Genomic DNA, 17,551 nt, shown 5'->3' with positions numbered 1-17,551 from the left:
CCTCTCTCTCTCCTCCTCTCTCCCTCCTCCTCCCTCCCTCCTCTCTCTCTCTCTCTCTCTCTCTCTCTCTCTCTCTCTCTCTCTGCTTTACTGCTGGTTCCAGCCGCATTTCCCTCTAGCAACAGCTCGTGGAAGAGCGCCCTGGGCCTGGACGTCCTCCACCATCATTTCTGCTTCCAATTTCTCGCGCCCTGCCAAAAGCATCTCCAGGAGCGACAGCTTTGGAGACTTAAAAATACTTCTGCTTCCTTCTCCTCCCTTTCTCACTGTTCCACATTTCTCGCCATCACACAAACAATAGTTCAATTCGAACTGTTTATATTTTTCGGAATTTATGCATATGATTTCTTGCAAGGCCCTATCCTCACTTATGCCAATTTGTTATTACTCCTGATGATTCTTAAGAGTTTATACATAATTCATGTCATGCAAAACAGCATGTACTTCCAATTTTCTCAAATAAAAGACATTCTCTACATTCCTCCTCCTCCTTCACGTTTCCACATTCCCTACTTCCACCAATATTCCAGTCCTCTCTGTCCTCTCCGTCCTCTCTCCCCGAGCAGGCTCTATTAACAGGCTGCTTCCTGCTAAGGCCAGCAGCCTATCGCTGCTGAGGCAAGGTGGGCCGTTGCTTCCCATATCATCAATACGGAGGAGAGGAGTGGAGAAGAAGAGTGGCGAAGATTAAACAGAAAGCACGAGGAGGAAAAGGGAGGGGGAAGGCTGAGAGTGGCCTTTAGCAAAGTGTCATCACTCACCTAAACTCTCCCCTTGCCCTCTCTCTTTCTCTTTCTATTTTCCTCCTGCCAGGGGCCCCAAACAGCAGCGGGGGGATAGAAGCCGTTTTATTACACTCCAAATGTTTTCCAAGAATATTGCAAAGTGACAAAGATTGCTAGAATTTGTTTCTCAGCCCCTGCGGCAAAGCCCTGCTTGAGAGTCTGTGGGCAGACGAGTGCTGACGGAGGTAGTGGTAGCGGCGGTGGTGTGTACGGCTGCCGATAGCGGTGATGGAGGTGGGCAGCTGCTAGAACTGCTGAGGTAGAGACGAGGGAAGCTGGGGATGGAAAGCGACAGCGCCTGGCTGCTGTCATGAAACATGCTACGGATGATGCGTTGCGCAAAGTGAGACGAAGTGTGTTGCGTAGACAGCAAAAGAAATGAGGTTAGGGTGAGAAGCTGCAGGGTGCCATGGTGTGCATATGGACAAAATACGATGCAGGAAGGGTGATGGTGGTCCCTTGTGAAACAGGCAACAAATGTGTTCTTATAATGAAATGCAAATTCTGTTGGTTGTACACGGCAAAGTTCATAGAGGAAAGCTGAGTGTTGTTGGAGCCCATACCATGCATCGTTGGTAAAAGGGTCAAATTCAATAGAGGTAAATCAGTTGGATGAGTATGTTGGATATTGTGTGAATATAAAGAAAAATAGATTCATACTTATTGACAGTGGTGGAAAGTAACTGAGTAACCTAAAGTAACTGTTTACTCAAGTACAGCACTTAAAGGAATACCGTACCCACAAAATGATCATTTTGTCCAGAGATTACTCGCTGCTCTTTACCTTTAATCATTGAAGGAAGCTTGTCTCTTATATATACACACATATCTATACTGTACATATCCATACATACACTATGATAGTGTATGTATGTAATAATGACTTTCTAATTAAATATTACGAATAGCTATTATATACCAATACAAATCTTCATTAGCTAATGCCCTCTGTGTTTCTTTATTGAAGTGATTACTGTCACAACTTTGATCTGTGGCTTGAGGAAGCTGGGTGAGTTATGAAGTCCGTCTGTTATTGGACAAACCTCGTTAGTGTAAGAGATGTGGTTCCAAGTCAATCTATAACACGTTCTAATAATAAGCTTATTGTTTTTACAGGGAGAGATATCACTTCACAAACTGTGAAGTCGTAGATCATCGAGGTTCACTGGGACGTTTATATATAACTAGTTGTGCTATGGATGCACATACACACACTAACATGCATGTGACATGATACGCAGGGCTGTTTTCACACTGTTCTGCCAAGAACTGTTGCAATGAGCCAACAAAGGCAAGCATGACAAAGACAGGTGGATGTTAACAATGTAGGGTTCAATTTCTTTTTTCAATAAATATATTTTGATGAAAAACAATGAATGAAAAAATACTTTTTTTTAAAACACCACAGGCCCACTTTAAGTAGCAGCTTCTTTCTACTTTTCCTTGACTGTTCTGTTTACTTCCCCCCTGGCATTTTGGTCATTGCCACAACACACCGTCTATTTCAATAAAACATTATCAAAGAGGGAAAAATAAAGCTCTCAGAGTTAACGAGCTGGCTAACGGTCATTTAGCAAACTCGCCAGCTTGTTAGCTTAGCTTGGTTGCTAATGGGACTCTCATAATGCCTAATAACCCATTGCTCTTTTGTGGGACAGTTTTTACTCAGACAGAGGAGGTTAAAAAGCAACAATAGCTCCTTCTACTTTTGGCCCCCTGGCTCATAGAGCACTGGCAAGATGGCTTCCTATTGGTTAACGGTGAAAATATGCGTGTCAAAGTGTATCAAAGTTGCACTCTACGGGTCATTTTCCCAAACCGATCCTTCCGATTCCGCTGGAATGAATTGATTTCACTTCGACATTTCAGTGTTTTAAACCCTGGTGTGTCCAGGCCTTATAGCTGCACCAGGTATTTAGAATTTAAATGACAGCAAGACATAACTGCGGACTTTAACACTAAGAAGTCAGCATACACGATGACCGCTCTGTAATCACGGTGCGCCGAAAGATACCACAAAAGGAGAAAATCTGTGCTCGACTCTTGGAGTTGCATAACCATTTCTGATTCATCACTTCCTGTGTGCTTTAAAACGTGCAGTGATTGCCATGACTACAGATGGCATTGCACATAGATGCTGCACAGTAAATTATTTGAATATTTCTCAGAGTGTGAGAAGTCGGTGTCCTTGTGAATAATCTTTACCCGGGAGAGATACAGATACAGTAGCGTCTGTTTTGAAGCTTGCGTGAGCAAATTAATATGCTGAAAGAGACAAATAATATCGTGGTGAAATGTGTAGTGTGTTCTATGTATTTCATGGTGGACTGAGGGTGAAAACGGTTGCTTAAAAAGTCTACCTTGTGTGAGAAGTTGAAGGGTCCTGACTTCCTCCCGGACGCGAAGCTGCAGGACCTGCTGCAGGATGTGCTGCCTCTGGGCTTCTTGCATGATGCCCATTCTCTCCAGCTTTCTGTCTGTCAATCTCATCAGAGCCCGCCCTGAGCAGAGAGATGGAAAAAGCAACCAGGCTGAGGGTTAACGGAGAGAAGGAGCGGGAAGCCAATGGGAATTCAATATGCACAGCTGGAGACCCTCTAAAAGGCCACAGATAAAGCATTTATGTCAGTGGAGGAACAGAGCGAGGAACACGCACACAAACAAATGTGGTGGGAAGATTACAGCCGCACGAATTGTGCATTGAATGTTAGTAAGAGGGTTTTTCAAGGTTGCAAGCTATGACAGAAAAACTAATTTTTAAGAACCTTTGCCTATTATGTGAATGTCAATTAGTCTTAAGCCCAGCACAACTCAATGTGAAGCACATTCTTCTGAAACGCAGTTTTACATAAATATCAGCACTGTACGTCCCTTAAGCAATAATCCCTCACGGCTTCTTCTTTAATTGCAAATCCTTGTATACAATCCATAATTTAATCATCCAATCAGTGTCGATGAGGGGGATTTGGGCTGCTGGTAAAAAAAGCGCGAGTCGAGTATGATGTAATTATCAACGCTTGTTACGACTGCCTTTGTAACATGTGGGACGCTAAGTAGACAGGGTGAAAATTCAGGGTAATTACTACGTGTTAGCTTGGACCCCGACAGGCCCCTTTGCTCCGTTGCCCTGATGACTCCTTGGACATGAAACTGGATGTGATTGGTTGACTGCCAAGGGGGAAAGATCAGTGCCGATAGGCTGATGGAAGTTAGTCTGTTGCATTCTTCGCCCTCGTTCTCTCTCTCCTCTTAACATCCCCTTCCATTTCTAATTTTTTTTTCAGATCATCAAAGCTAACATCCCTGATGCAAGAAATGCAGTTTAAAATCACTCTTATTCAGTGCCTTTTTTTTTTACACAAAAGACCTACAACAGAATTTATAGGCAGACTTTATAATTGCACGTCTCGTGACTTGTTTTGGCGATCTATTGTTGGTCGTCGGTGCATGTTGAGCCTCCCACTTCCACAGCACAGAAGGGAGTAGTTGGGAAAGCTAAGTACCCTTAAGTGTTAGCGGTATAACGTTGACAGCGTTAGGCCAATTGTCTACCGCCTCAACAAAAGCAGCTCTTCGCTCGCCGCTACGGCCAGATGGGGGTAAAATATCAGAAACCGTTAAGACGCTCCGACGCAAAATGGCGCTGAAAGTGCCCATTACATTATGTGCCAACACTGGAGAGCAAAGTGGAGTCATAAAGGCTCCGAGTTGAGAGGAGGATATTAAATGGGGAGATGGGAAGAAAAAGATTAGTGAGGTGGAAACAGGACAGATGAATCGAAGGCGGGGCGGAAAGTTGGGTAGAAAAGGGAGACGTGCAAATTGACAGAAGAAAAACCAGCGTGCGCATGCTGTTATGAGTCTATAAATATTGGCCAACCGACACTGGGCACCTCGTTGTGTAACCAAAGATAGATCGGCATGGCAACAGAGGTTGACTTTTTTCTCCGCTTCAGTAATGTCTTTCTTAAATAACAGCAGATACAAGAGATGAAACATGGCTCTCAGACCAGGAGATTCACAGTGTGATTCACAAGGCAGAAGCTCTGGATGCAAAATCAACAGCTTTCCGCTCTGCTGCACATTCAGTGAAGTTGACAGAATACTGAGATCTGAGAACCACAGCATACTGTCATTACACCAAATAAGTAAATATTTCCTGTTTTACATCGTATATGGGCTAAGCATGAGTATATATTTTATATGTGCCTTTTGTTTGGCACAAAGTCATTCACAGACAAAGAAAGGTACCGTTTGTTACACTTTCAGTGACGTTACTCATGTTTGTGGTCAAATAGACTTCACAAAGGTGTGACTCCATGTTAGATGTTAGACTTTATTTAAAAAGTGAGGGTTCACCATTTTGGGAAATACACTTTTTTACTTTCTTACCAACAGTTAATTTAGAAGATTGATACCACTCTTGTGTCTATCCATTAAATATGAAGCTAATTCCAGCGGCCGGCTAGTTTAGCTTAGCCTAAATACTAAGCTAGTACTAAGCTTGGGTCAGTAACATTGCAAAAAACCTGCGAGAGTACGTTAGATTCTAAAAATGATGCAACGGAAAAACCCGGCTCAGTGTTGCCGACTCTTTTCCAATGAAGCTAGCCAGCAGCACTAGCTCCAAAGGTCGCTACATCTTTCAAAAAAGTCATCGAGTTGTCAACACCGACAGCCCATCCTTTCAGGCCTCCCGCCAAAGCCACTCCCCCAAAATTATCATCGTGAACGTACGAAACTAAAGTGGCTATTGTTCGTACTCCGCTGTTAAGCCAGCAGCTAGCATTGGAAGACTCCGGTGACGCGCCGGCCAAATTAAATGATTCTTTGGGTTTATTACAGTCCTGCGACAGCCACAGATAACGGATTATTTTCTCTTTTTTTTGGTCAGCATTGGATTTATTGAATTGTTGTCAGGATTTAAAGGGAATTTCGACAAATATAACAAACATGGTTTCTAAATTGAAAAAACCATACCCGAGCTTAAAGTGTTTTTTTTAAGCTTTTAAAGAGAACCCAGTCCTCCTGGACCCCAAAACAGAACAAGAGGATTAATGAAACCTTCCGGTTATGATTTAGAATTGGTCAATAAGAGCATTTAGCATGAATGTTTCACTCGCTAAAGAAGTTTTTCTGTAGAGGCCTGATGTGCTCTCACATCTTAAAACAAGAAGTGCATTGCAGGTGACTGGAATATAAGAAGCTCGACGATGACTACGAGCAAACTGCCAGTTCCGGGCGGTGGATGCCAACGGGTGGAACAGCTTCTGTGAAGAGTCCACGCCTTTACTCTCTCGCTCTGCAGTTTTGAGCCATTGGCTTCGACAATCCCATCAAGCCTCAGCCGGGAATTTTTCAAACCACAATTAATACACTGAGCAGTGTTGCATGGCCACAAGGAGAGGAGGAGGGGGGATGAGGAAATTGGTCAAGAAGAAATAAATGAGGAAAGAGAGGGAGAGATACTTGCCGAAAAGTTGGAAGTGAAAGAAAAATGTAGAATCAGCTGTAAAAGGTATCGGAAATGACAAAAAAAGACCACGACTGGGCCAATGTGGTGGTAGAGACAAAATATGATGAGTCATCTTGCTGCATGGTTAATTCTTAGGTTACAGCACCATGACAGGGCTCTCCTCTCTAACATCTGACAGATCCAGACTTTTACAATGCTATGCCCGTTTAAGGCAAATCTTTCAAAATTGGGCAAAATTAAATGTTTTCATCAACAATATCCCATGTGCGGATCACATAATTCTTTTTTTACTTCCTTATTGGGTAATCTTGGAAAAATATGAGCTTGTTTCACAAAGTCACTGGTGTCAATGTAAATCATCTTTGCCCTCTTTAATTTCCAGGTTTACTTTGCCTCCATAAGGACAGAGGTTTACCAGATGTGGCACAAACATATATTTTACGTCGCTTATTCCACTGGCTTTTGGCTTTTGAAACATGTGATTTTAGCCCGTTAACAGCTGTGAATGCCCCCCCTCCTTCAGTATTTGTTATTGATTGATGTACTCCAATTTGCTTTAATCTACTGTACTCCACTCATTCATTTAGCACCAGTAACTCTTGATACATTGTGGTATTTCCTTGCTGCTGAAATGACATTCGTGTTCTGCCTCTTTATCACTGTGGTGTCCCCATCTGGTGGCTCTACTGGGGATACTGATATTTTGGGTACACCCCTGAAAATCATGCCCTTGTTATTCCTTAGTTCGGGGGCTTTATGGTGGCATGTAACTTGGCATGTTTTTTTTCTGCAACAGAAGCAGTGCTGTTAAGGTGTATTAGGAAAAATCTGGTGCCATCAGCCCATATCACTCTTGAATTGTGAATTTAACACTTTGGGGTGGAAAACTATGAAGGCAAATCACTGTCAAAATCCGAGAGCGCAAATGCCGCGTGCGTATTTTACTTTGACGAGCGCTTTTGCGTCACTCCGCGAGCAAAAGTCGCGCTCGCGATGCTTAATCCTGCTCGCTCGCGAAACTTTAACCTGAATTCGAGAGTGAATTCTGCTCGCGGAGTGACGAAAAAGCGCTCGTCAAAGTAAAATACACGCGCGGCTGTTTGATTTTCACGCGCGCATGGATCTCATTTGCGCTCTCGGTGATTTGCCTTCATAGAAAACTAAGCTAACATACATTCCCATCTATCTGCTTTCTGCACATACCAAACTCCTGTAGCCCCATTCCTTCCTTTTCTCAAGCCTACCCAGCTCCCTTCTTCCTGACTGTCACTTACCCATTCAGGTAGCATCTTGACTACCACACTGCTCCTGCTGGAATGAGCTGAATAATTCCATTTCCTATTTCTATAAAGGAGGCTAGTGGATCCAAACTCCCAGGAAGATGAGCTCCCACTGCTGCTTTCACTGAACTCTAAAAAAAGAGCTCCACCTGCTTCTCTGATTCACATCCAAGAATCTGTATTTTATTAGACAAGAGCTATATTATAACTACACTAAAACATGCATGATCGGTCAAATTGTTCCGAATGTATTTTCGCAGCCAAGCCAAACTACTTTTTACAGAAGCACACTGATGTGAGCAGACTACACACACACACACACACACACACACAAACACATCGTCCCGGGAGTTAGATTAATGAGTGGTGGGTGAGCAGCAGTGTTGGGCTGAAGCAGATTAATCCACAGCTATAGCCTGGCACAGTCAACCACGGCTTTGATGAATGGGAGCTTAAAATGAATCTGTACAAACACACACACGACATATACACACGACACATCGGATATAAAAGCATGCGCAAACTGGGGGATATTTGCCAACTGGTCGCACCTACACAAACAGATACTGATGCTGCACTTCATTTCACACATGGAGCTAAAATGCCACGCTAATTATGGCGGCGTGCGGGGGCGACCGCGGGTAAGAGACGGGAGCACAAAGGGTGCAAATTAACCATCCTCTTCCTCTACCTTTACAATCACGCTCCTCAGGCCCGACGTGCTTTGGCAGCTGCGCTTGACGCCGGTGATGCGGTGCAAGAATGTATTCTCCTCGGGTAAAATCTTCCACACCAGTCACACCTATTTCTCAAATCTCCCGCGCAGCTGTGCACACATACACGTGTCCTCTGAAAGGGGGGGATACGTGTCTATGAGAGCTGCAATCTGGCGAACTGCACTCCGAACTTGCACTGCACTCTGTCAAGCTTCGGATTCAACAAGCCGCCGCCGACAAAACGTACTGCAGGGCCGGGGCGGATTCCTCGCTGGCTTTCGCCGTGATATCACGGAGCAGCTTGCGGCCCTTAAAGTACATGGTGACTGATTGTCTCGGTGGCTTGTTGCCCTACAGCTAAAAAAAAAAAAAAATGTTACTGAAGGCACTGAGCACCTGTGATCCGATGCTAATGCTTGTCCCTGACTGCGAGAGAGAGGAGGCCAGTTATGAGGCCGAGAGAGAGAGAGAGAGAGAGAGAGAGCGGGGTTCAGTGGAAGTAATGAAACTGGTCCAGCCGGCTGGAGAGACACAAACACACGCCCACGCCACGGATAATAAGCTGCCTCAGTCCTCCACTTGTCACAGCAGCGGCAGCCTCATGCTGATTTCACCGCAACTGATCTATTTCAGTTTGCGGATCATTATACCGCACCTCTGTTGGTTAGCCGTGGCTAACAACCTGCAGACAGCCGGGACTCGGTAGCGCCGTGGCATCGGTACAGATAACTGAAATCACTGGAGGGCTTACTGTGGAGCTAACTAGCTGTCCTGAGTTAGACAGGCCGCCCTGAATCTCCCTGGTCATTAAGGGGAGGACTGCTGGCTGTGATTCCAGCGCCCTAACACTCTGTCATGTGCGAAGGAAATCACAACGAATGAATGTGCCCGCGGACTTTCCGACGACTCAAGTTGTGCTTGGAGCAACCTGCCGCGATCCTTGTCATGCGAGTGCTCACTGTCGGCCGACATGTCGCATAAACACGGCCCTCGCTGAGCGAGACACCAAGTGTGGCTGGGAGGTGATGCAACATCTTCTATCGTCTACTTTCAGCATGTAAGGTTCAGAGGCCGGTAGCTCCCACGAACTTTGCGAATCTTTTTGGTAATTTGTCCCATTTGTCACTGGAGAACGTATAGCATGTGGAATTAATGCCAATTCACTCACACATTGGAGGAGGAAGCAAGGGTATTGTATAGTGCGGCGGACACTTGAGACGATCACAGTCCGCGGCATCTTCCGAACACCCATCAGCCTGATCAGCCAGACCAAACGCCTCCGACAGCCCCGAGCCAGAGGGTTGTTTTGTTGCGGCTGGTTACATTCCTCCTGATGCAAATTCAATGTTTTTTCTTCTGTAGCAAATGGGCTACAGCTCCATTTCTTTGTGCAACACTGTGTAGCACAACAACAATAAAATTATCCTTGAATCCCCGAATCATATCATGTTGTCGTTGGTAACTCCTTTGATTGATGGGTTTCTCTACTGCACTCTTATTTTCTTTATTGAAATTGGGGCATCTCATTACTAGCTGCACTGTAACTGCGTCATAACTGCATTTCTGGTCTGTTATGCGCATCTCGTTTCGGTGAAACTAAAGAGTGCGTACTGTATGATGAGCCTAACTACACTTTGTTTATGTAACTGCTCTGCTGCTTCGTCATTCATTTCATTTCCAAACCCTCCATATGGAAAAGCGAGGGCGACACTTTCAAAACATGCAATTGGCAGAGCCGTAATTAATTTTATATTACACATTGCTATATAATCACCTTGCCAATGGCATCATTAAGCGCGATTCATTCCGTCTGCGGATCAAATTGTCCCCCGAACAAGCTCATCAGCAGCGAGCTGTTCAAATTTCCCTTTTGGAAATTACACAAAACAATGGGCACCAGTGCCGGCAGAATTCATTGTCTCATCCCTCATGTGCTGTTTAGGCCTGTGTTGCTGGTTGTCCTCGCCGCCGGTTCTTGGAATAAAAAGCGTTTGTCACCTTTTTATCCTGTTGTGCGGCACATCAAATACAATTTGTACCCAGCGTGAGGCCTTTGGGAGGACGAGGGCGATCGCGGCCGCCGCTGCTTTCAAAGCAGAGGGAATGATAGATCCGCCAACCAGAAGGGGGTTGAACGCGGACCTTTAGAAGAACTGAAGCGGTCGAGTGCGGGCTGCTGGATACCGGCCACTCTTCATTAAACCGCTAATATTACAGGCTATTAATTATTTAGAGCGAGGTCTTATGACACCATACGTCAAACGGTATTACGAGGCTGCTCGAGTGTTCCTGTGCGAGGAAAAACAGCCTCATCGATGGACGGTTGAAGTGGTATTCCCAATTCACACTGCACCGCTGTCTCCGTTTCTTTTTTTTAATCAAAGCCGAAGAAATTCCACACTTTGTTCCGTGTCTCTTTCAGTCTGTGTGTCTTGCTCTTACAGTATGTAGGTGGGGGATGGGGGGCCTTTTATACTACCTGTGTCCAGGGAGTCGTCGTCTCAATCTATCCACGGCTGTGGGATATCTATCGACATCATTTAATACTAGAATATCTAAAGTTTTTAATCTGGCAATCATATATACTGAGTAACAAATAAGGAATGGCATTTTTAATAATGTAGACTTCGTTATGGCCAAGAACCAGAGCTGTAAATGTGAGCGCCGACGCATTTTTTAAACTCATTTACAAATTACTCAAAGGTTTGTAAAGCCGCCCCTGCAGCCAGCCTCCGCATCTGCATCCAATTCTGCCTTTCAATGCCTTAAGAGAGATTCTGATTTCCACAACGTGATGCAATGGGCCTCTCTGACAGAAAATACAACTTAACGGTGACTCGCCATCTTCCGTCCTCTTGCTTTTGATTACTTCATCACCCCTCTCGCGCTGATTACATCCAAGGTATCGCAAATTGTGCACTTAACTAATTCTTCATGCCAAGCTACTCTCCCACCCAAAAGAGATTCGGCCTTGTAATTACAACGGATTAGGGACTAATATCTAATTATGCCTTAATATGCCTTAATGCCTTTTTAATGGCAGCTCTGGTGCTGAAGTCAAATTTCGCCGCCGTCTCTGTTGGGGGTGGGAGGTGAGGACCAGGGGGGGAGGTGGGTGGGGGCCGGGGGGTTTCTTGGCAGTGCGTGCGTGAGGGAGGATGGGAAACATTGATTTTTTTTTTTTGGCTGACGTTACAGGAGCCCACCAGGGAGCCAGCTGCTGCATACTGAAGTCGCTCGGCGTCGAAATGTTGCGCCGGCCCTGAGAAGCGGCAAAATGCGATTCCTTTGCCGCTGTTGTCATGTCGAAGGAGGGCTGACGCAAATGCCTGCTTGAATTATGATCTGGAATTGAGAGCGCTTATTGATTTCGGTACTTTATGGAGGGACGAGTAGTCTGCCAAGAGAAGTGAGTATTCCAGTATTCTGTTGACGGATCGGATGGGAAATACAGCAAAGAGACGCTCTGGGTTGGAGAATCCGATGTTCTGCAAACCAAATCTATGCACACACACACACACACTCTCCATTTTCAAAGGGTTGCAGCTATTGTACGACGAGCACACTGAACAAAAGATATGCTCAGATGCCCTTATAAACGTATTCACGCTCACTGTTCGTTTCTCCACGCATGATTGTTTTCCACAACAATATTCCGTTCATCATTTGTTTACCCCTTGTTTATTCTAACAGGGTGTAGGAACAGTAGAAAAAAAAAAAGAAGCGATCTGCATAATATTTCAGAGATTGATTGGGATGCAAATTGCCTCATGAGCCCAATTGGTGTGGCCTGGCCTGTTTTAATTGGGTTCTGTTAATTAATGCTCGATGTGAAGACAAACTGAATTACTTGCAGGTTTTTGCGCATATCATTATCTCCTAATTGTGCCAGTAGGAAAATCACACGTGTGTGTGTGTGTGTGTGTGTGTGTGTGTGTGTGTGTGTGTGATTGTACTGTATGTGCATGCCTATTTGGTTAACCCATTCTTCTGTTGTATAATCCTGTAAAAATCCTTACACCTTAATAACAAACACATATCATTAAGTCAACACGCCATTAGGAGGCTAACTTCTAATGTTTTAATCACTGAAGGACTAATACAAGAAAATATTATTTATTTACAGACTGTAACTGAATGCATTAGGCTTGTCAGGAACACTGAGCCATTTAATATTAAAGTTAAGATTAATTTTCCTTAATTAGATATGGCCCTCTTGAGAAATTCTCTACCAGCTGAATGACTGCACTTGACAGGATTTTTTTTTTTAATGCAACAAACACTGCGGGTGAGATAAGAGATGAGAGGTGTGTTTTCAGGGCTATCCTCTGGAAGCTCTTGTTGCGTATGTGCCTTGTATTTCATCTGAATTATTACCGCACCCAAATAAGTAGAAAAAAAAAAATTCGCAGCGGTGCTTCAACTGCACCTCGAACTTAAAAAGAAAAGCAAATTTTCCCAAAATGCATCACAAGGTAAAAAAATCGCAGAGCGATGCGAGTCGAGGAGGTCCTCGAAAAGCAACAGATAAACATGTAAATGTGATCAGTCGTGCTCCGGGGGGCAGAGAGCAATGGCAATTAACAGGCGTCTGCGCGGACCGGAGCGTCGTTAGCGGCGGGGTGACCTTGAGGAGGCTCGTTAGCGGAGATTGATTGACGCGGCGGCTGTCGGCAGCGGTGACGCCGGCAGCGACCGGGGCGCGGGCGGACAGACGGGTGGGCCGGGAGGCAGACAGTGGGTGCAGAGAGCGCACCTGGGATGTTGTGGATGAGGCGTGGCCTCATCGACATGAAGGCGTGACAAATAGTTCAGAGGCAGAGAATGATGCCTTGCGTTTTCACTGCCAACTTTTTTTTTTTTGTCCAACACAAGGAAACATGAGTTTTTCAATTTTAGGAATATAAAAGAAAAACACATGAATAGCATAAAATCTATTAATCTAATTTGGATTATTATATGGTTTAGAGAAATTATTATGATTGGACGATTAAATTTGTGGACTTAAGAAACACTTTTGGTCCACTGATCCCAATTAAGACTCCATGTAGCTTCTGAATGCCTTCCTGTACATACTGCTCTTCCTGTAACGTCAGTACCGATGCTTTGGAAAATTCTGTTTGCTTTGTTTCAGTTTATTTAACAGTACCTCAACTTCACTACCGCTGAAGTTCTTATTCTTACAGCCTTTTTTTTTCAGTGGCATCTCTCCAATTCTCGGGCATGTGCTGTTGTGTTGTGTTTGCACACGACACACAGCTATCCTTACATAGTGTTTAGGGGGCGTTACCTATGCTAATAATACACAATGAGCCACAGGCCTCCAGTGTTGATCATGTGGGATTAATCACTCAGCACACCTGAGCAAGAGCAGGTTTGGATGGTTAAGGATGTTTCGTGCATCTGGAGTTGACTTCTGTTATTGTTTCTCTTAAGAAAAAATTTAAAAGAAATTTAAGAGAATGTTGCTGCATGGGACTCAATGTCACAAATATGAATTCTCCTACACTGACGATTGCAAATACCCTCGCGTATATAGTGCATTGGATTGGGAGGTCATTTCCAACAATGTAACTGCAAGCATTTACAACTAATCACCTAGTAACGGCACAAATCCCATGTTTTTTGATTACCTGGTAAAGAATAATCAAAAGTCATGTTGCAGTTTACGTCCATGTCCGTCCAGAATGCTATGGCCCAAAGAACATATCTGTTGCCGTCGCGGCGGTGTGAAAAACCTACGAATAAATGAATGGTGGAAAACCATCTCCCACCACAGACAGTGTGTCCCAGGTGTGAATCAGTACCTGTGATGTCGTGCTGTTTGAAGGAGTCGCTGTAGATCTGGTGCTGATTGGGACAGTGTTTCTTCAGCCACTTGCAAACGTCCTGTTGGGTCCATAGGGCCACCGGCTTGGACAGCTTCACATATCCTGGCTGAGACAAACAAGGAAATGTAAAATTAGAAACAATTCATAATCACTTATACTCATGTTTTCACTTCAGGATGAACCTTAACATGTACTGATGCAGTTGGACAAGACCCTTTATTTTTGTTTTAACAAGCTTGATGAACTGTGGCTCCACTGTTCTTGTTTAGAGGTCCTGTTTAGGGCACTGCTTTTGGACGACAACTCGCACATTTCGGTCAGAGCACAGGTTGACAGGACTGCAGTAACCGTCTAATAAAATACAAGTTGCCTGTCGTTGTTTTCCACCGACGGGTCGGAGTGCAGTCGAGTGACACCTTCCGCCTGACTGATCTTGTCATATTATATTTACTGGCTGCTGTGTGACATTTTCCCTCCTCCAGGATCAATAAAGTATTCATCTTTTTAAAGTACAAGTGCAGTGACATACGAGCAAAAAAAATAAAAAATAAAAAGAGAGAAATGCTGAAATGCCCTTTTATCTGCATGCTAAATTACCTCTTTCACAGCCATTGGCAGCTGCGCAGCCTGTTCTTCACCATAGTTTGCTTGATTTCCCCCCCATCCATATGACCCGCCTCACTCTGCCTCTGATTGGCTTGTGCTTCTTCAGAGAATTTGTTAAGTTTGCTGATGAACAACATTGGTGAGAGGTTGGTGGGGTTAATGATTTCAACTCAGGCGTGGATGTTTAAATAAGGATGGCAGCCGCGTATACTGCTCTCCTTTATCATCACAATGTCCTGATTATAGGAGAAAAATGTTTCATAAAAATGTTGCTATGCAGTTTACCTAAATGATTGATAACGTGCTTGATCCAAACCACGCCTGCCCAGCATTAAGGTACCCATTACAAGTAAATGTTTTTGTTGACATTCACTTTTTCTCTCCCCAAATTGCATTGTAGCCCTCAGGCTACAACCTGCATAATTTATAGCAGCTTTTATTGACAGACTGCTACCTTGAACAGCTCATTACCACCAACACGTCGTTTTTTTATTAACTAGTAAAAACAACACATAAAAACATTGTGAAAATCAGACCATAACTCTGTCGAATACCGTGGAGACCAAATCCAGCAGACGTGTGTATTTTGTTGTTGTTATTTTCTCAATAAATATTTTATATATAACCAGAAAATAGGGAAAAATGTCCATCAAAATTTCCCAGAGCCCAAATTGACGCCTACAAATGTCTTGTTTTGTCCGACGAACAGTAAAAAAAACAAACAAGACTTAATAAAACATGGAGAAGCCAGAATCAAAGATATTTGGAGTATTTTACTCAAACAATGAATCAATTAAAGATGTGGGGGAACTAAAATTACCGCCTGAGGGTCTTAGGCCTCCGTCAACCAGTCATGTTGCGGTCTACATCCACATCGCTCCAAAATATCATTACATTTGTGTAAAATTTGCACAATTAATATCAATCATCAGCATATCAAGTTATGGCCAAACACGTGTTGTGTTAGATCACAGTGACCTTTGACCTCCAAATTCTAAGCAGTTCATCCTTGAGTCCAAGTGGGCGTTCCCAGAGATATATCGCATTTACAAGAATGGAACAGACGGAGGGACAAACTCCACCAATGCAGCTGTAACACTTGTGAGGCTTTAATCCAATCTGCACCAAAGTATGACGTGTAATATAATATATATATATATATGAGAATGAATGTAACAGCTAAACATACAGTACACATATGCACGCGGCCCGCATTGCACTACTCTGGTTACAAGTTCAAATATCCTGCCGGAGCATCGCTCTTGCAAGTGCTGGCGATGCTTTTTGATTTTGATTGAGGGGGCTGCTAAAAATTACAAACGGAGAGAGGTGATTAAAATTTCACACATCCACTCCCCTCCACTTCAGCCTGCTCTCTAGGCTGCCGTGTGGTGCGGCATAGCAATGGAAGCCCTTCTCTTCTCCGCCCGGAGGAGAGCAGAATAACAGGTACTGGCAGCATTTCCTCTGCTTTGCTTTGCCTCCCCCCCCGCCCCCTCCCAATCTCTCATCTCTCCCCCATATTCGATCTCGCTCAGTCCCTGTCAGATCTATCACACTGTCTTTCGCACTTCCTCTCCCCACATACTGGCGCTCTCATCTTTCCCATCTCCCTCTCTCTCTCTCACCTGTTTCTTATTATATGGCACCGCCTCACCCTTTTCTCTCCCTCGCTCTGTCTCTCCACAGCTCCTTCCCACTCACTCGCTATATCTAGCGTCCCGGAGAGAAAGGGAAATTGGGGGAGATGTGCGCACTGGTTTCGGCTGGTTTTGACAGTCAAAGCGAGCAGGTAGGCGACGCCGCCGCTCTTCGCACGATTGCTCGGGTAGCATGCTTGGTTGGGTGAATCCGCAGGGGGGGGGGGGGGGTGAGTGGCATCGCAGGAAGAAAACCACATTAACCATTAAACACATATCAACTTAAAGCTAATTAACCCTGACTAGGGACCTGAGGCTACAGGAGAGAGAGAGAGAGAGAGCGAGGAGTGTGTGTGTGTGTGTGTGTGTGTGTGTGTGTGTGTGTGTGTGTGTGTGTGTGTGTGTGTGAGAGGAAAGGAGAGTTTGGGAGAGTAGCGGGTAAGGAGGAGAGGATGCTGGGAGTGTGGAGGATGGCTGGACTGACAGATGAGGCAGAGGAATAAAAGATGGAGGGTAGAGGGAAAGAAGCAAAAAAATAGCTAGTGCTCCGGAATGGACACTGCAGAATTTGACCCAAGAGGCGCTCTCATTTTTCCATGAATTCATTTGTGAGTCTATGGCCATCTGTGTTTTACATTCTCCACTGGTTTAGCCCGTAGCGGTGTTCCCGGGGCCGGGGCACAATAGGTGAACCGGTGCCTTTCCTGCCTGCCAGCCAGCCAGACAGACTGACAGCCAGCCAGCCAGCCAGCCAGCCGGTCGGCGGAGAGAAAACAGCAGAGGGAAGAAAACACGAGCACAATCACGCTCAAAGAGCTGTGTTCAAGAGACTCCGGGCCAATTAGAGGTTTGAGTGACAGTGCAGGGGTGAGAGGAGAAGCCTGCTTTATTTCTAAGTGGGATACGTCTGGGGAACGGGCAAAAACACACACACACACACCCATAAATGTATATATCCACATGTGCAGCCCGGGCAGAGAAAGCATCCGATCACCATGTGTGCCAACGTGCGTGCAGCGCTTTGCCGTCCTCGCCTTTAATTGATAGCTGAAAGCCCAGCGCAGCAACCAGTATTCTTCATCGTTACCTTAGCAACAGAGCAAGGACAACCTCAGAAATTAAAAAGACGAGGAATAAAGCCTTAGGGGGGGGGCACAACCCAAAACAAAAACTTCTGAGTCTTGGAATAAACATCCACACATTAACGACCAGAGTGG

At 44.7% G+C, this 17,551-nt stretch overlaps 1 protein-coding gene across 3 annotated transcripts in view; it reads right to left on the bottom strand.

The window, feature by feature from the left end:
* The window catches only part of samd12 (sterile alpha motif domain containing 12), a 119,538-nt gene that overhangs the window by 74,974 nt on the left and 27,013 nt on the right, over positions 1-17,551 (bottom strand). For 2 of the 3 annotated variants that reach the window (XM_031866659.1, XM_031866658.1), the window contains exons 3-4: positions 14,065-14,194; positions 1,112-3,286 (exon numbers count right to left, since the gene is read on the bottom strand). In XM_031866659.1, coding sequence (XP_031722519.1) covers positions 2,898-3,286; positions 14,065-14,194 — 519 coding nt within the window. In that variant the 3' untranslated portion in view covers positions 1,112-2,897. Of the gene's footprint in view, positions 1-1,111; positions 3,287-14,064; positions 14,195-17,551 lie in introns of those variants that run through there. The other variant, XM_031866660.1, reaches the window with a different exon arrangement.

The sequence above is a fragment of the Anarrhichthys ocellatus genome, unplaced genomic scaffold, assembly GCF_004355925.1.
Source record: "Anarrhichthys ocellatus isolate YVR2014 unplaced genomic scaffold, GSC_Weel_1.0 scaffold35, whole genome shotgun sequence".
In the NCBI taxonomy this organism is placed as follows: Eukaryota; Metazoa; Chordata; class Actinopteri; order Perciformes; family Anarhichadidae; genus Anarrhichthys; species Anarrhichthys ocellatus.
The sequence above is the reverse complement of the archived record's forward strand: the minus strand, read 5'-3'. Positions and strand labels throughout refer to the sequence as shown.